The following is a 24994-nucleotide window of genomic DNA, read 5'->3' on the forward strand; positions in this document are numbered from 1 at the left end:
GACATGTACAAAGTGTATTCAAACAGGCGAACTAATTCTAATAATTATTGTTGAGATAACTATATCTTGCTTTAATAAACGAGTTCTGTTATGGTACTTTAAATAACACATAGCCTATTTTAAAATGGATGAATATTTATTAATTATAGAAGGTAACTAGTACCCTTGTGATATTCCAAAATGAAACATTATTAGTTTCGACATTTTCAATAAGGACTCTCTTGACAATGACATAATTAGAAACTGGTCATGCTTATTTTGAATATTTTAGAGTAGGCCTACTAGTTATTTTCTACAATTAACCATTAAAGTTGCCCTATCAAAATTAATACTTTATTAGGGTATTAATTAGAATTAGAGTAGCCTTTCAAACTCCTTATTCACTATAATGTTCTAAAAGCTTATCAATTTTAATCAAAACCTTGGAAATATAGCCTAGAAGGTAGAATTGAAAGTGATTATATTTGATGTGGCTTGGAACATCATATTTTCAACTTTTGCTTAAGTTATTTTCATATTCAAAGAATTATTACCCCTTCAATGCAGTAAATAAGTACTATTACTTAATTATTAATACAATACATAATAATTGTGATTCCCCATTTTATATCCAATTCAAGTCTATTATTTAACTACGTGTTACCTATAGCATTTGCCAGTCAGCAATGTTAAATAATTTTATTAGTTCCAAAAAAGCAGAAGACATACAGAACCAATAAAGTTGTTAATAAGAGTTCGATGCTTTTGGGTTAAATATAGTTTTAAAAATCCCTCAAGTATAAACAATTAAAACATATTTTATTAATTTCATGTCACTTGCTGTTTTCTTCAAAACTACCTGAATTAAAGCAGTTAGTAGGAGCGATCAGAAAAAGAAGATATTATTATGAATAACATGAAATAAACACATCAAGATGTACTGAAAAAATGAATATATTTCTTAGATTAGTCCATCTCTTTCTTCTGTAGGCTACTACATCATACATGAATCATATCCATGGAATATTATTCATAGTTGATTTTCTTTGTCATCCTCTACCTCTAGCTGGTACATCACTAGGCCTGAAATCAAAAAGTTATAGATAATTAATTATTCATTATAAAAAAAAACTTTGCAAAATGAATTCTGAAATTGATTGTAATCTGTATAAGTTTTTAATTATATTTCTTGGGAAGGAACCCCCCAATAATGACAAAGTAATATTATATGAGAAATTCCAATAAACCAACATTCAGTTGAATTATTATTAGCATCAATCTGTTAGTTGTGTAATTCTGAATGATTGAATAAATAAATCTCCATGCAGGAATTGGGATTGATCAGTGTGCCCCTAGGTCAAAAGAACTTGTTGGTGAACAATATATTTTTGGATACCATGAACAATTATTTATTTATTTCTGTGGTCAGTAGGCCTACTTCTCGACCGTTTGGTTTACTTAACTCTTCCAAAATGTACTGCATAAAGTAATTTTTAGTTCTACATTTAGAGAAACAAGTTTAATGAAACAAATTGAAATAATCAATAAATTAATTGCTTAATCTGAAATGATGATTATCTACAACATTATAAGTAGAACTAAGTGATTTGAAAATGAATACCAAACTGCAAATACATAAATCTCTCTCAGAACAATGTGGGTATTTCATCCATGAATTTAATCATACATTTTAAAAGGTGGAATGACTGTCATTGAAAGCTATTATTCAGTGTTTTCTACCAGCACTTGCTGGGTGAGTTTTTGAAGTCATCTATTCATAGTTCTAATGTATGGTCATTTATAAAGTCATCATCCACTCAAGATCAAGATGGACAGTTGAGAAGAGTGTTTTAAAAACAATTTTAACATCAAATTATTGATGTAATGTTATCACATTATTAGATAATGTTACATAAATTATTTCTCTATGGAAGGAATCCCAAATATTATGAATAACTCTATTTCCCTGTAAAATGATAAGTGAATACATTGTTTTTTAAGCAGTCTTCTCAACTGTCCATCTTGATCTCATGTGTTTTCACGTAGTTTCGAAATATTAAGATTTCCTGTAAGCTATTAATGATCTCAAAATTCAGTCAGTTTTTCTATTATTTTAGTCACGTACCATAGTTAAATCTTACTATTTGAATATCTACCATCAAATCGATAATAAAACATTGAAGTGGATAAACCTTTTTGAAAAATGGGGAACTGTATAAAATGACATCGCCTATATAAAGTTTAAAAAATGAGTGGAATTTTATCTTACCTAACTAACTTATTCTAACTATAGGTTCCAAAGAATTGTTCCATCCTGGTCAACAAAAACGAATTCATATGCATTTCCTTTGAGCACATTCTCTTCAATATTTTGTTTGTAAATGGTACCTGAAAAAAAGAAACATAATCTTTCAGCATATTCATTTTGGAGATAATGTGAAGTTAATCATCAATGATAAGACATAGTTTGGACTTTGAATAAATTAGAAGTGAACTGGGCCTCAATAAACTATTTACATTAGATATAAATACTATAAGTATATACTTACATTCATAGCACATAACAGAAAACACTTTAAAGTTTTATAATATAAATTAAAACAGGTGACTCACGACATAGATAGATTAAAAACACTGAAAAACTTACATTACACTCTCTGCTCGGTTGAGAAAGGGGACACAGTTCCTTAAAAATTTCCGATTATAATGTAAGTTTTTCAGTGTTTTTAATCTATCTATGTTGTGTGTCTCCTGTTTTAATTTATACTTTTCACATTGATATACCTGGCATCACGCAATATATCTGTTGGAGCCAGCTCTAGTTTTCATTTTTCGTTTTTGAATTGGACGCGCGCTCCTCGTTCAGTTCGTATTTCTTTCACTTGAGTGCGTCGCGCTCACTAGCCGGTAGATTTTTTCTTTCAGTGCAGTCTCGCTTTGGAATAGCTTGCCTCGAGTTGGAATTGATAATTATTATTCGTCGATCATTCCCAGAAGAAAATTGTTCTTCAAATTATTATTTTTTCGTTAGTGTTAAATCGTACACCATAAACCTACGTTTGGAAGAGTGTTTGCCAAACTCCCTTTAGTTGAAAGTTTTAAACTATTATTTTTCGATTGGAAAGTTCACCGATCTATAGTCTTTAAAGACATTGTAAATATCTCGTCAGAAATATATGTGCAACGTTATATGATGGAAGCCGAATTTACCAACAGTAGATGACAATTAAGCTTGCCTTTTCACCATCCTTGATTCATCTCCTACCTCGGGGACACCTGAATACCTTACCTGGGAGTTGTAAGCTCAATAATATAAATATTACATTAGGTACTCTGCAGATTTTCGGTGAGTTGTTCTTTTATATATTCATTGCATGTACTTGTTTCTGTAGAGATATCACTTGTTTCTTTTCTATTCAATACAGTCCACTTTACATCAAAATTATTGATTACCAATTTAAAATCAATATAAATTTCTTAAAGTTGAACCTGAGAGTTTACATTGGTCCTCCGGGCCGGATTTTATTGGCTATTTTTTATTCAAATATTTGGCAAGCACTTATCCAATTTTATTGTAAATCGTTTGTGCATGCTAGGGTTCAAACCTGTTTGTACATTATGAATTGAGCCGATCAAGTTGGTTCACTCTTATCTCTATTGTCCGATCGGAACCGTTACTTTGCAATGCTGATAACGTTATCGCTTAGCTTGCTTCGTCTATTGAGCTTTCTCTGTTCAATTTGTACTAACATTATCATTTTGCTTGCTTGAATCATCAATGAAAATCGTTCATTGTTGCATTCGTAATTTTATTCGAAAATTAGTAAATGAAAATCATTAAGTCCTTTCCAATATCCAATCATGAGTGAAAATAAGTTAAAGCTCAAACGAGCTAAACTTGAGCAATATTTCTATCGTATTCAACGTACTTTCGATTTGTCGAAAAAGGCTTTAAAAGAAGAAGCTAGTGCTAAACAATTTCTAATTCTCTATAGTTCCACTCTTAAAACTGTTCAGGATTATGAAGCTGTTGAAATGGAAATACAGGAGCTTGAAATGGAAAAAGACCCGGAATTTGTACCCAAATTTAGTAGTTCACATATGGAAATGTTCGAACATATGGAAGCAATTGCTAGTGAATTGAAAAAACGCAGTCAGGTTGTACCTAGTGTTTCTACCCCGGCTCAACCTGTATCTTCCAATAAGGATTCGTCTAATATTTTACCGAAAATTGAAATTCCTGTGTTCGACGGAGATCAATCAAAATGGGCGGTATTCTACGAAATGTTTAAATGCATGATTCATGACAACAAATCGATTCCAAATCAACAAATGTCCAATATCTGGTGTCCAAACTATCTGGAGAAGCGGCTAATATTTCACGTCATCTACCACCTATTGCTAATAATTATGAAATTATTTGGGATGCATTAATTAAGCGGTTCAATGACCCCCGCTCACTCTCAAATGTGTACTTGAAACAAATTTTCGAATTCAATTGTCTAAAATCTGAGTCTCGTGCAGGTTTAGTTTCTATAGTCGATCAGTTCTGTGGTTCAATTACTGCTTTAAAACGCCTACGAGGTGAAGATGTATCTGATGCAATATTTCTGTTCCAAGCATTGAAAATTTTAGATCCTGTTTCTCGAAAGGCATTTGAAGCTTCAGTTCATACTAAGGATGATCCCACATATACTGATTTTGTTTCATTCATCGAAAGGCAGATTAAATCGTTACCGCATGACGAATCGTCTAAACAATGCAAGCCAGTAGTGAAACCAATACCAAAATCCAAAGTGTTGGTTGTTCAATCGAATTCGCAAGTGACCAAATCACCGGTAAAAATATCAGAATGTCTGAAATGTTCGATGACAAATCATAAATTGATCAATTGTCGTCTTTTTCGTCAGTTATCACCTTGGGACCGTTTTCGTTTTGTTAAGGAGAAGGGTTGCTGTTTGAAATGTTTCTCGCCAGCCCATCGTAGTAAAGATTGTACTTCTTCCAACTGCGAGGAATGTAGTCAGAAGCATAATTCACTTTTACATTTCGGAAATGCTTCAAATTCGTCATCAAATTCGGATGCGAAAAAGGTAGAAAATAATACTATTACCTGTTGTTCTATCGATTCGAAGTCGGCACCGTATAGTGTTCTACTATCAACTGCTCAAGTCGAGGTACCTGATAAGAGAGGTAGATTGCACAAAATAAGAGTTTTAGTTGATTCAGCTAGTCAAAGTCATTTCATTACTCATAAACTTTGTCGTAAATTGCAACTATCGATTTCTCCTTTCCAATTAATTGTGAATGGTTTTGGCGGAAATTCGCAATCAGTTTTTGGTCGTACTTTTGTCACGCTTCAATCTCGACTCGATTCTAGTGTTAAATTTTCCATTGAACCATTAGTTGTCGAAAAAATCATGGAACAGCTTCCCACTAGTAAAATTGATAATTCTAAATTATCAAATTTGTTTGGTCTTCGACTTGCTGATGAAAGTTATCACATTCCCAGCGAAATTGACGCTATTATAGGAGCTGAATTAGTGCCCCATATTTTCCAAAATGGTCGTGTGGAAATTGATTCGAATTATTTGATGGCCTTGGAAAGTGTTTTCGGTTATATTTTGATGGGTAGAGCCCCTATTTTAACTCAATCTTCAGAAAATTCAACGTGTTTGATGACTTGTCTAACATCACCGTTGGATAAGTTAGTTCGAAAATTTTGGGAAGTGGAAAGCGTTCCAGATGTAGGAAAACAACTCACTGCTGATGAGTTGGAATGCGAGAAGAATTTTGCATCGTCCGTTCGTCGTGAAAATTCGGGTAGATTCGTTGTCTCATTATCGTTTTCAAAATCCCCTGATTGTCTTGGTGATTCTTATGCTATGTCAGAACGTCGACTCATCAGTTTGGAGAAACGACTGGCACGTGATCCAAACATGCGTTTAGTGTATCACGATGTCCTCTTGGATTATCTCAAACAAGGACACATGGAATTGATAAAAAATCAGAGTGATAAAAGTGGTTATTTTATACCTCATCATGCTGTAATCAAAACTCAGAGTCAATCAACGCCTTTGCGTATTGTCTTTGACGCAGGCGCGAAAACTACTACTGGAGTATCATTGAATGATATACTTCATATCGGCCCCAAGTTGCAAACAGATATTTTCGTTCTGTTAGTCAATTTTCGGTTATTTTCTATCGCTGTAACTGCTGATATAAAGCAGATGTATAGACAGATTCTTGTCGATGAATCGTGTCGCAAATTTCAGCGTTTGTTATGGAGATTTTCGTCCAATGATCCCATACAAATTTTTGAATTAAAAACTGTCATATTTGGTCTGAGTGAGTCACCGTTTCTAGCTCTCAGAACTGTCCATCAACTTGTTCAAGAAGAAGGTGAAAATTTCCCTGATGCTAAAGCTCGTATTCCGAGTGACATGTTTATGGATGATTTGGTGACAAGTGTGTCTTCTTTAGGTGAAGCAAATCGTCTTTGTAGTCAGGCTAAAGAATTGTTCGAGAGAGGCGGATTCGAACTTACTAAATGGAGTTCCAATTCACCTGAATTGATGAATGATTTCTCGGAAGATGAAAAATCGGCCTTGTCTAAAGATTTCGAGATGGGAAATTTGTTGGCTGTCCTAGGTTTGAAATGGCAACCTGGTAGTGATTCGTTTTGTTTTTCAGTGAATCCTAATCAGTCTGTTCCTACCAAACGTCACATTTTATCGGTAGTAGCACGCATTTTCGATCCTTTGGGACTCTTGTCACCCCTAACTTTGTTTCTTAAATGTTTAATTAAACAATTATGGAATGCTGGCCTTGATTGGGACGATTCAGTACCTCCCTCTATTGCGCTTCAATGGGAGACATGTCAGAGGGAGTTCCCTTTATTGTCCAATCTCTTCATACCACGTCATTTAGGAGTGATGAATGATTCGAAAATTACTGTCATTGGTTTCTGTGATGCATCGACTTTAGGTTATGGTGGTGTGATCTACATAAAATCTCAAATGGATATGCAACCTGCAACTATCACATTGTTGTGCGCTAAATCAAAAGTCGCGCCATCTAAGACTTTATCCATACCTAGGCTTGAATTATGCGCGGCGCTCTTGCTCGCTGAATTAATACAGGTTGTTGTCTCTGTTTTGAGCCTTCGTTGTCACGTGACTCGCGTTGTTGCATTATCGGATTCAACTGTTGTCTTACATTGGATCAGGGGCTGTCCATCTAGATGGCAATCTTTCGTCGCTAATCGAGTTACGAAAATTCAAGACTGTCCTATCAACGACTGGTTACACGTGGCAGGAAATTCAAACCCAGCTGATCCCATTTCGAGAGGTTTATCCCCTTCTGAAATAATTAGTCATGATTTGTGGTGGTCTGGCCCCTCTTGGCTAATGTTAGAAGAGAGTGATTGGCCCGTCAAGGTCGATCTGGAACCTATAGAGTGTCTACCTGAGGTCAAGGTTCACTCAATTGTCACTGTAGTACAGTCGGAAAATTCATCTATTAATTCGATTCATCTTTTAATTGCTCGTTGTTCCAACTACCAACGTCTATTGCGTATCATGGTGTTAATATTGAAAGTACTTCGTCTATTGCCTAAACCTCATGAATTAGATTTCGATTTGGCGGAAAAACATTTGTGTAAAGTCGTACAAAAAATTCATTTTTCGAAAGAATTACTGGAATTGAAAGCTGGGAAAGAATGTACTTCTCATCTTCAACAACTGTCACCCTTTCTTGATCATGATATTATTCGTGTGGGTGGACGTTTACAAAATTCTGAGTTGAATTATGACAGCTGTCATCCGATTATATTACCGAAAAATGATCCATTGGTCACGCTTTTGATTGATTATTTTCATGAAAAGCACTGTCACGCTGGACCTCATTTATTGGCGTCTATTTTGAGACAAAAATATTGGATTTTATCAGCCCGTGTCCTTATAAGGAGTCATGTACGAAAATGTAACAAGTGTTTTCACTATCGTCCCACTCTTACACCGCCGAAAATGGGCAATCTGCCAGCCTGTAGAACTCTGTCGTCTAAACCATTCGTCCAATGTGGAGTTGATTATGGTGGACCCATTCGAATCACCATGGCCAGGCGTCGGAATCCTTTCATATTTAAATCGTACATTTGTCTTTTTGTCTGTATGGCAACTAAAGCCGTTCACATTGAATTAGTTTCGGACTTATCGACCCAAATGTTCTTATCAGCTTTTCGCCGTTTCCTTGCTCGACGAGGTCCTTGTAAGGTCATGTATTCCGATAATGGTACCAACTTCGTCGGCGCCTATGATGAGCTAATAAAATTGTCACGGATGCTGAACTCCAAGGAATATCAAAACCTGCTCCAGAATGAACTTGCTGATCATAGCATTGAGTGGAATTTCATCCCGCCAGGTTCACCTCACTTCGGCGGTCTTTGGGAGGCGAATATAAAATCAGTAAAGTCACACCTGTTTCGAGTTATTGGTAACCAGTTGTTGACTTACGAAGAATTGAACACTGTCTTAGTTCAAATTGAGGCTGTACTTAACTCACGCCCGTTATGTCAAATGAGCGCGGATCCGAGTGAACCCCTCGCCCTCACACCGGCTCATTTTCTCACTTTGACACCTCTTAAGTACCTTCCTATGTTAAATGTGGAAGATCGTCCAATGAATCGATTGGATCGGTTTGAATTAGTCAATCAAATGGTTCAGTCTTTCTGGAGTCGTTGGCGCAAAGAATACTTACATGAATTACAAACCCGTGTGAAATGGTGTAAGGATTCCACCCCTCTCACGGTTGGTACAATCGTCCTAGTGGATCAACCAAATGTCGCACCGTTGAAATGGCCTCTGGGGGTGATTGAGGAAGTATTTCCGGTGCTGACGGTGTCGTTCGAGTGGCTATGGTGCGGTGCGCCAATGGTCGCTTCAAAAGGCCGGCTACAAAGTTGTATCCGTTGCCTACTCAATAATTTTCCTTTTGCATTTTTTGTTTTATTCTCGTTTTGTTTTATTTTTATTTCTTTCGTCGTTTATTCATTGTTTTTTTTTTCGTTTCTTTGTTCTCTAGCCTTGTCTGAAAATAGCTTTTCAGCCGGGGGGGGATGTTGGAGCCAGCTCTAGTTTTCATTTTTCGTTTTTGAATTGGACGCGCGCTCCTCGTTCAGTTCGTATTTCTTTCACTTGAGTGCGTCGCGCTCACTAGCCGGTAGATTTTTTCTTTCAGTTCAGTCTCGCTTTGAAATAGCTTGCCTCGAGTTGGAATTGATAATTATTATTCGTCGATCATTCCCAGAAGAAAATTGTTCTTCAAATTATTATTTTTTCGTTAGTGTTAAATCGTACACCATAAACCTACGTTTGGAAGAGTGTTTGCCAAACTCCCTTTAGTTGAAAGTTTTAAACTATTATTTTTCGATTGGAAAGTTCACCGATCTATAGTCTTTAAAGACATTGTAAATATCTCGTCAGAAATATATGTGCAACGTTATATGATGGAAGCCGAATTTACCAACAGTAGATGACAATTAAGCTTGCCTTTTCACCATCCTTGATTCATCTCCTACCTCGGGGACACCTGAATACCTTACCTGGGAGTTGTAAGCTCAATAATATAAATATTACATTAGGTACTCTGCAGATTTTCGGTGAGTTGTTCTTTTATATATTCATTGCATGTACTTGTTTCTGTAGAGATATCACTTGTTTCTTTTCTATTCAATACAGTCCACTTTACATCAAAATTATTGATTACCAATTTAAAATCAATATAAATTTCTTAAAGTTGAACCTGAGAGTTTACAATATCGATCAATAGAGCATGAATAAGATTTTCAAATACATTACTATTGTAGTTTTAAATGAGTTTGGTAGCAATGGTCAACCAGAAAAATAGTACCTATTTTATATTTTCCCAATGACAGTCTTTCAATATTCAATTACACTGACTCTGATCAAGTTATTACTATAACAATCTATTTAATATTGTTTCCAAGTGATTTTAAATTATAAATTAAGAGAAGATTAATTCATAGATAGGTACCAAAGACAAAGTAAATGTTCTAATAGTCAGGTTAGTTTTGTTATTATATTGATAAACTATGGGTTTACAATATTTTGAGGTGCAACAAGGATAATGGAAGTCTAGGACTTAGAATGTAATGAAATACTTCTAAGTCAAATTATGATGTTATTTTTAATAAATCTTTTTGTGAAAACTACTAGCTGCATTATAAAAAATGTATTTTGTGATTAGGCCAACTTACTGAAAGTGTAAAAGATTGTTAGCATGAAATGCTAAATGTTATCTTGGTTGAATAATGTTTTGAATCTGATTATTTAATGTTAATCTAATCAATCAATCTTGAATGAGTTCAAATCTAATCAGTTGATAAGATTTCTTTCTTTCTTGTGATAATTCTCTACCATACACAAACTAGCTAGTCTAGGATTTACATTATTATTGAATACTACAAATTAAACATTAAAAAAAGAAATAAATAAACTTTTGTCAACTTCTAACCTCTTGAAAAATGAAAAAGATAGCAATTAAGACCTAGAGACTAGGTTATTAAAGGCCTACTACAGTGGGCTACCTGAATAAAAATTGTAAACATGCTAGTAGGCTACTCATAAAATTTATATCAAATAATTGTGTACGGTAGATCTAGCCTACTTTATTATGCGAAATTTAAGTGTACTTACTTGAATCCTCTATTACATCAGCAATTTCTAACCATATTCTATTTTTCAAATAGGTAATTCGTTGTGCAGGTCTGGAAAGTACAAAACTTTGAACTTCGAAAATTTCACGCCTTTCTGTTGTAAATCCATTTTCAATCTCTCTTGTAAAAATTATAAGAATAAAGAAACCAATAGAAATATTTTATACCTCAATTTTCCACTGCAAATTAATTTCACAGTATAATAGTAGCAATCCGAAATCTGACAACCAATATCAAAACAAACCATCCAACAACAACAATTAAAGATTCAGGTTAAAAAGAACATTGCGTCTGATCCACAGGAAGATTTTTCTGCCGGTGTCACGTGATCAGAGCAGAAAAGTGATTCGAAGCTGTCTGTTCTCGTCGACAGAATCCCGAAATTAGTTCTTTTTCGACAAAACGGTTCACGAGCAGTGATCGGTCGAAGCAAAATAGCATTGTGTTGATAGGCCTTATAAAGAACGGCAAGATGAACGACAGTTCGTCTCTGATTTGAACAGTTCTTTTTTTCTGCTCAACTTTCTGCCGATGGGTGAATACTCCCATAAGAACCAATGTTAATTTAAAGTGAATTCTGTCGTCTGCCCGTTACGAAAACACACCTTAACCATTACTCCACTAGTAAGGATAGAAACTTAATTATTCTTGAAAATATTTTTCTTACCAAGAAAATCAATAAGTTCAGTTTGAATTTTGATGATCATTTTTCAACTGTTCAACAGAATTAAGAAGTTGTTCCAAAAAGTCACAAAAATTATTCATACTGTGGTATTTGAACCTGTGGGATAATCAAAACGAGCTCATAAGTTTGTTGAATAAATCTATCACAATAATAGATAGTAATTTACTACTCTACTTATATTATTAGTAATTAATTATTTCTTGGTAAGAAAATATTTTTAAGAACCAACATAATATTATCCAGTTGATGTTTATGACCTTGGATTTCAGCAGGAAAAATGTTTAACTAATTTGTTTTCTTGATTCACAAATTCTATTATAATTTTGTAAACTATGACTAGTTTCTATCTCTAAGATCATAATTCAGTACCTTTTTTATTAATTTGAAAATTAATTTCAACCAAGAAGAGTTGTTCAAATTTGTATTCTTGATTGGCTGATATCGGATTACAAATCTGAGAATTTTACAGTTCCAGTTAATAATTTATTTTAGAAGGAATTTTGGACTTTCCAGTACCATGGTGTTTAAGATTCTCTTGAACACTCTTATCAGGTGGATTCAACATTGTATTCATACGAAAATTTTAATTCAGTTTTTTAAGAGGGTTGAAAATTATGGAGTAAGCTTGGATCAGTTAAATACATCCATTGTTTCCTATCATTGAGATCAGCATTCTGTGGTAGATAATATGAACCAAATAATGTTTTTGCTAAACTAACGATATTCTGTAATATATTAATTAATTCTTCAGCCTCTTGATTTCTCTTGTTTTCTACTCAAATGACATCTGAATTAATTATCAATACTCATGTTTTACTCTCCTTCCCCATTACCATAGGTAATGAAAGTATTGCTTTCCAAAAAAAATTAAGGTACCCTAATTTCAAGTTTTCTATAAGTTTCAAGTTCCCCTGAGTCCAAAAACATGATTTTTGGGTGTTGGTCTGTGTTTGTGTGTATGTCTGTGAACATAACTCCATTCCTAATTAACCGATTGACTAGAAATTTTAAACTTAAGGTCCTTATACCATGAGGATCCGACAATAAGAAATTCAATAAAATTCAATTCAAGATGGCGGAAAAAATGGCGGATAATGACAAAAAACATGTTTTTTACGGTTTTCTCGAAAACGGCTCTAACGATTTTCTTCAAATAGATACCCTGAATAGCTATTTAAAAGCCCCATCAACTGACATGAGTCTCATTTCTGGGAAAATTGCAGGAGCGCCGTAATATTCTTGAGAAAAATGAATTTTTTTGAATTTCTATCACGATTTTCTCAAAAGTGACTTGACAGATTTTTTCAAATTCATACCCTGTATAGTTATTTATCAACTCTATTAACTGGCATGAGTCTCCTTCCTGGGAAATTAACAGGGGGTCCACCCCATCCTTGAGAAATGGACTTTGTAAACTCCTTGTCGTGCATGAGGTAGGTAAGTAGGTAGAGCAGTTTATTCACATAGTCGAGATATTTCTGTAGAACAGCTGTTTTGACGACTATTGAAAAATCATCAAATTTTACAATTTCTACAAAGGAAAATGTACTCCAAAAACAATTATATACAATAGTAAATGATTGTTCTTTTTAATATGTAGCCGCTAACTGTCATTATGTTATTCCCCTAAATTATTCTCGTTTAATGTTACAGCTCAATAATATGCAGTATAATAACATCAAAATGCTGGAAATTAAAGGTAAAGTGAAAGTGGCTCATTGTAAAAGATTAGAGGAGCTACAAGAAGGGACAGAATTGGTCATTATTGCAATCAAACAGGTATACTGTAGGAACAAGAGTCGGTATATTTTGCAGTTTGAAAACGTGGAAGCATTGTATGTGTCGAACTATTGGTTAGAGGAAGAATTTGACAACCCTAACATAGATTTGAATTATAGAATCAAAATCAAGCTAGAGGTTTTAAAATATACACCCAATAGGAATAAAGAAAGAGTTACTTTCTGTATCTGATTGACATAGAAATGTCTTGGTGTTTGTATAATAAAGTAAAGAAATTTATTGTAACCTTGTGTGTTATCTTTTGATACCTATTCTATCCTATCCAAAGATATAATTTTCCAATAAGATGAAATTGAGACTCAATTCTCAAAGTCAAGTATGATTTATTTAGAAATGGACTCAGCCTTGGTCACAGTGCAATTGATAACAGTGGATGTGAGCCTCACTTTCACATTTATCAACTTGCAAGAATACCCACATCAGAGGTATGTGTTGACGGATGGAATTAAATAGAGAATGCATTTATTCAAATGCTAATTAATATAAAATTATTATTTAATGAAAATCCTAAATAGTGAGGCTTCGGTGTGGTATACAGCATTTATTTAGGATTTTCGTTAAATAATAATCGTATGTTTTAACTCATCTCTATACTCAAGTTTACTTATAGATGTCAGACTGCCTACATTTGGGATTGTGAGATAATCAAGAGATGACTCATGCAAACAAGGAAAATTGGAAATAAATTATTGCAGAACATTGTGCAATTGGTTACATTACATTACTCCTCAGCTCTACAGGTCTTTACAACCCTTGGCCTCCCTCACATAGCCTCTCCATCTGTCTCGATCCTCGGCCTGCCTCCTCCAGTTACGAACTCCAAGCGTCCTTAGATCGCGTTCCACATCATCCGTCCATCTATTTCTTGGTCGACCTTTTCTTCTTCTGTTATATATTTTCTCCTTCCATATACATTTCACCACTCTTCCATCTCCCATTCTCAACATATTCATCTTATTCTGCCAGCTTTTATCGACCGCACAATGTCTTCATTGTTTAAGAACTTCTCTATTTCAAAATTTCTCTTCCTCTCCAGAGACCATTCTAAAAAACAGGGCCCAAGATTCTTCTCACTACCTTTCTTTCAAAAGCTCTCAGTCTTTGCATATCTCCAGCAGTAAGCACCCATGTTTCCGATCCATAACACACCACAGGCTTCACCAATGCTTGGTATAGTTGCAATTTTGTAGCTCTTGACAGCATTCGAGATTTGAATAACTTAATACAAGCATAGTATGCCCTGTTTCCCGCCATGATCCTGTTGTTAATCTCTGCTGAGACTTTCCCACTACTTGTCACAAGTGTTCCCAGATAGACGAATTCGTCTACCTGTTGAAATGTGTAGGGTCCAATCTTCATGTTTCTAGCATCTCTCCTACCTACTGCTGATGACACTCTCAGGTATTTTGTCTTGGCCTCGTTTATCTCTAATCCCATTGGTTTGCTATTGCTTGCTAGGGATGTGAAGGCTTCTCTCAAGGCTGGTACTGTTCTCGCTACTATGACCAGATCATCTGCATATCCACAAACTTGCCATAGTCTATTTACTATAGTACTTCTATGCGTGATACCTTCTACTGCTTCATGGAGAGCCAAATTGAACAATAATGCAGACAGCGCATCTCCTTGCCTTACCCCATACTTTACAGGGAAACGCCTCCCAACAGTCTTGCCTATCCTTACTCTGGAGTAGGTCTCATTTAGGGTAGCTGCCACTAGTCTGATTAATTTTGAAGGTAATTTATTCTTGTCCAGTGCTTCAAGTAGCTTTCTCCTGTATAAACTGTCAAATGCTCTCTTGTAGTCTACAAACAGCATGTGAAGACTTATATCATGCTCTATACACTTTTCCATTGCCTGTCTCAATGTGAAGATCTGATTGTGCAATTGGTATGAGGATATTATAGTGATAGTTTGGCGTGACTCTCTCTCATTCACTCACTATTTCACTCTCTCACTCACTGTTTTACTCTCTCATCCACTCGCCCCTACAGTGGGAACATTTTTGCAGTGAGGGGCATGGTTGAGGAATAATGTCATACGGTACAGACTTGTTGGAACAGGATTTGGATGTTGATAAAGACTGGTGGGCGTGGTCATGAGTCATGTGACAGGGAGGTGGAGTGGGGGTCGTTGAAAGTATAGTAAGGTGATTTCTTACCTGTATGATGAAAAATTCATATACAAACATGAAGTATAATATCATACTATACATTTTCCTTTCTGTAAATTGTGAAACTCGATGATTTTTTAAAAGTTGTCAAAACAGCTTTTCTACAGATGAAATATCTCGACTATGATGTGTTCTTTTGAATAAAATTCTCTACCTACCTACAAAGTCCATTTCTCAAGGATGGGGTGGACCCCCTGTTAATTTCCCAGGAAGGAGACTCATGCCAGTTGATAGAGTTGATAAATAACTAGTGATTAAATATGTCAGCTTATGGAATTTAACCTGATAGAATGTTGTTTTTTTCAAATATCACATGGATTAGATAAGTTACAAACGCATTGAATGGGTTATCGCTTGAAAACTAGCACCACTTTTATTCAGTTTTTAACCTGCTGATGGCTGGTTAGAAACATTAATTGAGATGATTCAACAGTCTTGTAGTGTTACTTACCTTTCAGGAATTATTCTCACATTCAGTTATATTTTGCTCTCCTAAGAAATTGACTCAGCCGGATGAAGCCCGGCTTCAAATGAATTTCTGGTTTGTAAAACTGCAAGAGAATACCTTTGATTTTTATAGGAGTGTTCACACATTGGAAAAATTATAATAAGATCGAGTGACCTGGTTGACGCACCTGGTTTCAGGTCGCACATGATTAATTTCAGGGCCTCTGATCTAATGGCAAAATTAATACGTATGAACTCTTCCATAAGAACTAATGGTATTGCGGAATGCCAATTTGTGTACACACCCATCAATGGTTTTGCATTTGCAAAAATTCTGGGATGAAGAGCCTTCTATCTTCTTTTACAAATCATTATTCCAATATAATATGATTGGGAGAAGACAACAGGCATAGCCCAAAACTGTCATTCTCCCAAAGTTTTATGAAATTTTTATACTTTATCTAGCTATTTGATTGAAATTCCTGATCACAATATTACTGGAAAAGTGATTAATCATCTCGTCTCTTTCATAGTGCAATGGTTATACAAGTGGTCAATAATTTCGTCTTTTTAATTGTTTTGAAAAGAGGGGACGGATTTATTTACTTGGTTTCACTACTCGAGCAGCGGTCAAGAAATATTTGGTTCAGTCAATTTCCATTAATCTTATATTTCATAATTTTACTATCATTAATTTTTTTAATAAATAAGGGAAAATTTATTTTCTTAACTAGATGTATAATTGGTTACTTGCATTCAACTGATTGTTGTTTATCACTTTTTGCTATTTCTAGAGGAGGTTTATGACTGTTTTCTACTACTTTTTATGTTATTTTTGTATTATATTGACGTGTTTCTGATGTACCTATATATGATTATGATTATTACGAAAATTCTGATATGATCAGTATTCTACTTTTCGTTCTACTCGTTCTACTACGTTTTATGTTATGTTTGTATTATATTGACACTGTTTCTGATGTACCTGTATATGATTATGATTATTATGAATTCTAAAGTTCTGATATGATCAGTATTCCACTGTTCTTTCATTAGTTGTTTGTTTGCAATCAATTAAATATATCTCCTTATGATCTGTTATTGTACCACTGTTCTTTTAATGTCCTTGTATAATTCATAATAATGTGAAATTTTCCTTTTATGTTTGGTTTTGAAGCATCTAAATTTTTAAATCTACTTTGTGAAAATAATTAAGAACTTAACAAGACTTACAAGAACAAGACCTATTCCGGACTATGTGTAACATTTTCTAAATTTGGGAGAGGAATAGCACAAGGTTACCTTATTTTTTCTCTCCCTATCATTTTTCATGATGTACTTATTGAATGAATCAATAAAGAATTATTGTGAGCAATGAATTGAATACACCTCTTTATTTTGCAGTTCAATGAAGAGTCAATATTCATCAAGAGTGAGCCACCCGATGACATGGACTTGGACGACGGGCCACAGGGAAGTCCGGTGAACATCAAGGTGGAGCCCGACCTGTACTCCGATGAAGAACCAACTGAAAACATATCCAACGATGAAGCATCGAAACCAACTCAACCATCGAAACAAAAGGTCACAAAGGTCTACACTAACACTAGGAAGGGAGTACAAAGTTCACCTGCTAAATCTCAGCCACAAAGTTCCTCTGTGGCACAAAGTTTGTCTGTGGCTCAGTCTAGTGCCGTTACAAATGTTGTACAAAGTGTATCCGGGGTACAAAGTTTGTCAGGGGTGCAGCCAAACCTGATACAAAGCTCGCCTCTTGCACAAACTAACACAGTCTCAGCTTTGCCTCAGAACAACGCGTTGAATCTACTGCAGAACAATCTGATGATGCAGTCGAATAATATGATCTATGTTCTTCCCAGCAATGTCCCCGGTCAACCCTATCAGTTCATAATGGCCAATCCCCAGACTATAGGTCAACTGGGAAGTCAGGCTGTAGGAGTCATACCGTTGCCAAATAGTGCGCTGAATCAGTTTCAACAGATGCAGAGTGGTACAATCCAGCAAACACAACAGGTGCCCGGTGGTACAATCCAACAGGTGCCAGGTGGTACAATTCAACAGGTTACTGGAGGTACAATCCAACAGGTGCCTGGAGGTACAATTCAACAGGTGCCCGGTGGTACAATTCAACAGGTTGGTGGTACAATTCAACAGGTTGGTGGTACAATTCAACAGGTGTCTGGTGGTACAATCCAACAGGTGCCTGGTGGTACAATTCAACAGGTGGGTGGTACAATCCAACAGGTGCCTGGAGGTACAATCCAACAGGTGCCTGGTGGTACAATCCAACAGGTGCCTGGAGGTACAATCCAACAGTGCCTGGTGGTACAATTCAACAGTTACCAAATGGTACTTTCCAGCAAGTGGGTGTGGGTGGTACAATCCAGCAAATTCAAAATGGTACAATCCAACAGACTCAGAGTGGTACAATTCAACAGGTGCCTGGAGTGGGTACAATTCAACAGTTGCCAAATGGCACACTGCAGCAATTGCCAAACGGTATGATACAACAAGTTTCAAGTGGTACAATACAGCAAACACAAAGTGGTACAATCCAACAAGTTGCTGGTGGTACAATCCAACAAGTGACAGGTGGTACACTTCAGCAGCTGCCAAATGGTACAATCCAACAAGTCTCTAGTGGTATTGTTCAGACTGGTACAACCCAACCGGTTACTAGTGCAACCATTCAACAAAATCAAGGAGGTACCGTTCAACAGGTACAAAGTGGTACAACTCAACCAGTCCAGAGCGGTATCACAGGGAGTACTATTCAACAGATTCAAGGAGGTACCATTCAACAAGTTCAAGGTGGTACAATACAGCAGTTAACTGGTGGAACAATTCAAAAGCTACAGACAGGTCCAGTTCAGCAGGTTCCCGGTGGTACAATTCAACAAATTTCAAGTAGCACAATTCAACATTTGTCAGGGGGCACACTTCAACAAATATCAGGTGGAACCTTACAACAGGTGACAAACGGCATTCCACAGATGACAACGCAAAATCTGACGTTCCCGAATAATTTCTTGCCACAGAATAATCAGAATATTCAAATGGGAGGAACTTCTATTTTACCACAAACTATGCCCATGTCAGGATCTTTTATGCCTCAACTAACCCAAAATATGCAACTGCCCAATGGGTTTATATTGCAAACCGGTCAACAAAACATTCAGCCTGTAAATAACAGCCAGAAAAGCATTGAAAGTAAAACGGTTCAGACTCTGAAGATACCAAGGTCAAGGAATCTGAAACCCAGAAAAGAGAAATCAAAACCGATAAGTATGAGTTCGCTTCAGTCTCTGGTTGAAAGGGTAGCCACAAAACGTCTCATGGATGAATCCGATACCACAATTATTGCTTTGAAACGAAGGAAAAAGAAAGGCAGATACACCATTCTCAAACTGCGTAAAATATCGCAAACCACCGAAAGTCCTCTTCCTTCTACTCCCACTCCTCCTCCTCCTCCTACTCCTACTCCTCCCCCTCCTCTCCCTGCACCTGCTCCAACCACTATTATGAAGAAGAGCACAGGTCCAAAAACGTTGAAGCCTCTACTACCCAAGTCAATGCTGGAAACCCCGAAACCCCCGGTTACAACTATAGCGTCTACCCCTCAACAACAAACCATCCCAACTACCAGCAGCATAATGCCTCAATCATCCCAAAGTAGCACACCAAATAGCACTGCCTCGCAACAGAATATCATTGTTTCGAATCCTCTCCAAGCGTCCCAGAATCTGATCCTTCCTCAGCAAGGCTTCACGTTGGCTGGTAATTTGTTGCCTCAAACGGTTCAAAGCAACAATGTACTGCCACAGAATAGCAATGTTCTGCCGTTAACCTCACAGAATATCTCGTTAGGTAGCAATCTGTTACCACAAACTGTACAGAGTGGTAGTGTGTTGCCGTTGACATCTCAAAATATTTCTTTGGCCAGTAATCTGTTACCGCAGACGGTTACAAGCGGCAATATACTACCGCAAAGTTCTCCGCAAACGTTCACATTGGCTGGTAATCTGTTGCCTCAGACAGTTACAAGCGGAAGTATACTACCGCAAAGCTCTCCGCAAACGTTCACATTGGCGGGAAATCTGTTGCCTCAGACAGTTACAAGCGGCAGTATTCTACCGCAAAGTTCTCCGCAAACGTTCACATTGGCGGGAAATCTGTTGCCTCAGACAGTTACAAGCGGAAGTATACTACCGCAAAGCTCTCCGCAAACGTTCACATTGGCGGGAAATCTGTTGCCTCAGACAGTTACAAGCGGCAGTATTCTACCGCAAAGTTCTCCGCAAACGTTCACATTGGCTGGTAATCTGTTACCACAGACTGTAAAGAGTAATAATCTGTTGCAATTAGCTGGACAAAATGGGAATTTACTACCGCAAAGTAGTAACGTACTGACTCTTACCTCTCAGAATATTTTGAGCACCACTATGTCGTCACAGATTGTTCAGAATTTACCGGTATCAACAAATTTGTTGCCTAAAACGACAGAGAAAGGTGATGAAGCTGTGAAGAAAGGTAGTGATGAATCAACCATCAAAACACCGCTTGATGATTGTAGTGAAGAGGAAATCAAAGCTGAACCAAAGTATATGACCAGAAGTGCTAAAAGGGAAATGGAGAACGTGAGTAAGAAGACTGATGCTACGTCAAAACCTGTACAGTCTAGTTCATCGAAATCTGTTCCTGTACAACCAAGCTTATCCAAGTCTGTCGGCAGCTCTTCTAAACTGATCCCCATACTGCCAAGTACTCTTAAACCTTCAAACTTGCTGCCAACTAAATTTGTGACCATATTGCCAGCTCCATCTGGAGAGGCTACTGCAACATCTTCTGAAAAGACTGCAATTGATGATGGAGATCAGAGTGAAAATTCTGAAAATGAGGATGATCCATCGGTAGTGGTGAAGAGTGAGAAAGTAGATGAGAATAGTAATCCACAATTAGTGGGGGATGGTGATTGGAAGAGTGAGAGGGTGGAAAAGGAGGTGAGTGAGGAAGCATCAACAACAACAACTTCAAACAAACATGCTGCTGATGCTCCATTAATAATGGCGCCATCTATGGATCTGTCATCTCTCCTCCAGCAGCCAGAGAAAAACAGCAATGGCCTGTACAATTGCCCCAAATGTTTTGCCGAACACTCCACAATCGAAGACTTGAAAATGCACGACCAAATCTACCACAGCGGCAACTACATGTGTGTCTGCGGCAAACGTATGGACAGCATGATGGGCCTGAAGATACACAGACACGCCTGTCCCATGGTTAGCAACCCTAGTGAGGCCACCGAAACTCCGATGGGAAAGTATTTCATCGCGGCCAATGATGAGAAACCAGTGAAAGGTGTGAGTGAGAAGGTTAAAAAGGCCAAGGAGGACAAGGATAAAGACTGGGAGTATGATGGTGAGGAGGGGGAGGATGATGAGGAGTATGAGGAGGAGATAGCCACAGTTAGAGATGGTTTTAAAAAGTGTCCCCACTGTAAGATGAAAGTCATTTCGAAGCACTTGCAAAAACATTTTGCTCAGTGTCACTTGCGAGCGTCTGGTAAATACGCTTGTGACGTTTGTACTAAAGTGTTTCCCAGCTCTTTCCATGTTAACGAACATATGGAAGTTCATGAACGCAAGTTCCGCTGCAGATTTTGTAAACAAGCTTTCGAGAAATCTTGGTCACTGCGTCAACACATGTGGAAACATTACCAGGACAGAAAATACAAATGCGACAAATGTAACTACACATTCCGGTTGAAAACTGAGTTGATGGATCATCAGATGAGTCATTCTTCAGCCAACGTTTCAGTGTACAAGTGCGACGAATGTAACATTAACTTCTCTTCGGAGAGAGTTCTGCAAACTCACTTGGAATCCCATTCCAGTCGCAACAGATGCGAAGTGTGTAAAACTAATTGCAGTTCCAAAGTACAGTTAAACCGTCACATGAAACAGTTCCATCCAGATCCGTTGAAACCTAGGACTCCTACACCGCCGCTACCCGATATATCTCCGAAAATCAACGAAACCGATCTGAACTTGACTGAATGTGTGAGTGAGTCTGTGAAAACAGATCAACCGGCCACCGCAGAGGGTGATCCCGCACCAGAAACCAAATCTGTTTACAGGTGCAAACTGTGTACTTGTCTGTTCGCGACCGAGAGCATTATTAGAAGACATCTGAAAACCCATTACACGATAGAGTTAGGTGAGAAATTGTTGCAGAGCAATATAGAAACTATTGTGTACAAAGAAAATCTGAGCGCCTTCAAGTGTAAACTGTGCGGTTGTAGGTTCTATTCGAAACGTCTGGTGAAAAATCATATAAGGACTCACTTTCTGAGACGACCCTTCACGTGTAATATGTGTGGATGCACCTTTGACACGGCCGAGAAGTTGAACCACCACAAACAGTTTCACGAGCAGACAGACGACAGACTGAAGCAGATGAGGTTGTACCAGGAGTTGATAAAACCTATTGTCCCTAAGACTGGGTTAACTGCGGAGTTACAAAACGAGTCACAACAGTCGGCTAGTAATGAGTCACCAGAGTTGGATGTGAATACTGAAGAGGGAGATCAACTAAAGATGGAAACAACTGATACGTGTGATAGTAATGATAAGAGTGAAACGTCCTTATCAGATGAAATGTTTGTGAAGATTGCTAGCTGCAAAGGGCAAGTTTTGGGAGACAATAGTGATGTGCAGGAATCTGAGAGTTTGTTCATCAAGATGGAACGGTTGGACTCTCCCGAACATCAGGAGGAAGAGGGAGAGGAGAGTACCAATCAAGAGGAGAGTATGAATCAAGAGGAGACGTCAGTCAAGACTGAAGGTGAAGAGGTGGAAGATGCAGCTTTCCCATTTTCCATCGATTTTTCCACCCTGAGAATCACTCAGATGACGACGAAGAGATTGATGAGAATGCGCTGACACCTGAAGTGAAACTGGAGGAGACGGAAGGCGACATCGATCCTGAAATCACTGAAGTAGTTTCGGCTGATGGAAAGAAGTACTGTCCCAAATGTAAGCTGCCTTACCGTAGTCTCACTGCGCATTCATTAAGATGTCCCATGAAGTACTCCCGTCTATGTAAACCGTGCGGCAGGTATTTCAAGAACGAAATCGGCTACAACATCCATTACAACAAGATGCACCTGCAGAAAAGTAGCGACGTTTTCATCTGCGACAAATGTTCGGCTACCTTCAGACTAATCTCCGAACTGAACGCTCATATGCGCTCTCATTCTACCGTCCAAGTGTTCACTTGTTTCCTGTGTGGCGGCTCGTTCTCGTCCGAAAAAGTGCTGAACACGCATTTGAACACACATTACGTCAGCAAAGTTCCCGTTGAAATTGCACCGCAACCCAAAACCGACAAACCTAGGATCTGTCCGAAAGACTCGAATTTCCAATGCAATATTTGCGACAAGAACTTTGGTTCGCACAAGGATCTAGTCGATCACATCAGGATTCATTTCAGTAGAAAGAAGGTCTTGCAATCAGGTGGCGGGGTGAAGTTGTTGTAGATCGTGGAACAGTGGTAGAATGTTTTCCACAGTCAAGATTGATCTCTGAACATATTATATAATTCGTTTTCTGTTTGTAAAACCAAGAAGGTTTGATTTCAGAATGTTTTATCTAGAATAGACTACTTTCCACTGTCAAGATTCATACTTAAACACTGAATATTTTACCGTTTTCTGTTGTTGAAACCAGGGAGGCTTCATCTCAGAATATTATTCTATCTATGATTATCTATGATGGTATATGAACCAAGAAGGTTTGATTTCAGAATGTTTTATCTAGAATAGACTACTTTCCACTGTCAAGATTCATACTTAAACACTGAATATTTTACCGTTTTCTGTTGTTGAAACCAGGGAGGCTTCATCTCAGATTCTATCAATGATTACCTATTGATGGTATATGACTTTGTTATACGACCTACGATAATTTGATGGTTTAATAACGAATTGATCTATGAATATTATTGATGGAAACTCATGGTGTTGTATGTTGTCAAACAGTAGTTTTATCATAGATTGTTTGATTTGGGATCATGATAGTTTGATCATAAAGTGTTTTATTTGAGATCATGATAGTTCGATCATACAATTTTTGAATTGAGATCATGAATCATGTGTTTGATTTGAGTCATAGAATCCTCGATTTGATATTATTATTATTGATGGTAAAACAGGTTCTTATTAGTGTTTGATCAATCGACAGTGGTTTGATCGCTTAGTATTTTATCTACAATGACTTATTAATGTGAAATCATTTTGTTGTAACTCATCAAACAGTGGTTTGATCATTAAATATTTGATCTAGGGTTAGGTCATTAAGGTTTTATTCACTTTTTTATTAGCATTTGAACAACTGACAGTTGTTTGATCAACTGTGAACATTTATTTGATAAGCTATCGCGTTTGTAAAGCTGTATTTTTAATGAATCTCTTCTCTGCTGGCCTGATTATTGCTATTACTATTTGTTATAACGTTAAGTCAAGTCAGAATCCCTAAAAATGATCAGTTGCGACCTGAAAACTCTGACACCAGATCTGAGCCAGCCAGGTCACTCTATATTATTTCAATTATTATTACTATTGTTTCTTATGGGAGCGTTCACAGCTTGGCAAACTGCAGATGTGTGAACGCTCCCATAACAACATATCTTATTTATTCTCCTTCTGCCCAACAGAGCAGAAATTCATTGGAAAGCATGGTTCGTTGTCGTTATTCGGAAAAATTTATAATAGAGTAGGCTATCTGTGATATAAATGATTTGACTTGTATTTCTTATCAGATTATCAGTACTTTACTTTAACAAAGAACAATATATTTAGAATGATTCTACTATACTACAGTCCATTCAGAATATATTTGATCTAAAAAAACTTCATTTATATGGTATAAATTAATAAAAACAATAAAAACTTGTACCCTTTATTAAAAACTTTAGAGCCGTTAAAATATTTTAAAGTCTTTTATAAAGGGTTCTAAACTTTTTTATATTGTTTTTATTAATTTATGTTTGATCTATATCTACAATACCAGCATTAGCCTAGAACCTTTTATTCAGTTTAGTATCAAAAAATCTTGGGATATATGCACAATATCTATGACTTCATTGAGGTTTGTTT

The 24994-nt window shown here is 36.8% G+C and overlaps 3 protein-coding genes and 1 long non-coding RNA gene across 5 annotated transcripts in view; 3 read left to right on the forward strand and 1 right to left on the reverse strand.

Annotated features, from left to right (window-relative positions):
* Positions 1 to 13411, forward strand: part of LOC120352720 (mucin-4-like) — a 43778-nt gene extending 30367 nt beyond the window's left edge. Inside the window, exon 7 of one of the 2 annotated variants that reach the window (XM_039434660.1) lies at positions 13053 to 13411. In XM_039434660.1, the coding sequence (XP_039290594.1) occupies positions 13053 to 13370 (318 nt within the window). In that variant the 3' untranslated portion in view covers positions 13371 to 13411. The remainder of the gene's footprint in view (positions 1 to 13052) is intronic. The other variant, XM_039434659.1, reaches the window with a different exon arrangement.
* Positions 555 to 10830, reverse strand: LOC111055120. Its single transcript, XR_005572071.1, has 3 exons — positions 10695 to 10830; positions 2249 to 2367; positions 555 to 1062 (listed from the first exon to the last, which is right to left on the reverse strand). It is a non-coding gene; the product is annotated as an uncharacterized LOC111055120 (long non-coding RNA).
* A 121-nt stretch (positions 13412 to 13532) lies between the features above and the next one.
* LOC111051081 (mucin-2) lies at positions 13533 to 24391 on the forward strand. The gene is made up of 4 exons (XM_039435134.1): positions 13533 to 13574; positions 17224 to 18132; positions 18180 to 20536; positions 20567 to 24391. The coding sequence occupies exons 1-4, from the start codon at positions 13533 to 13535 to the stop codon at positions 22779 to 22781; spliced, it is 5523 nt and encodes a 1840-aa protein (XP_039291068.1). The 3' UTR covers positions 22782 to 24391.
* Positions 22922 to 23377, forward strand: LOC120352842 (zinc finger protein 48-like). The gene has a single exon (XM_039435135.1). It carries the CDS (start codon positions 22922 to 22924, stop codon positions 23375 to 23377), a length of 456 nt encoding a protein of 151 aa, XP_039291069.1.
* Positions 24392 to 24994: the final 603 nt, after the last annotated feature.

Source organism: Nilaparvata lugens, chromosome 8, assembly GCF_014356525.2.
Source record: "Nilaparvata lugens isolate BPH chromosome 8, ASM1435652v1, whole genome shotgun sequence".
Classification (NCBI taxonomy): domain Eukaryota; kingdom Metazoa; phylum Arthropoda; class Insecta; order Hemiptera; family Delphacidae; genus Nilaparvata; species Nilaparvata lugens.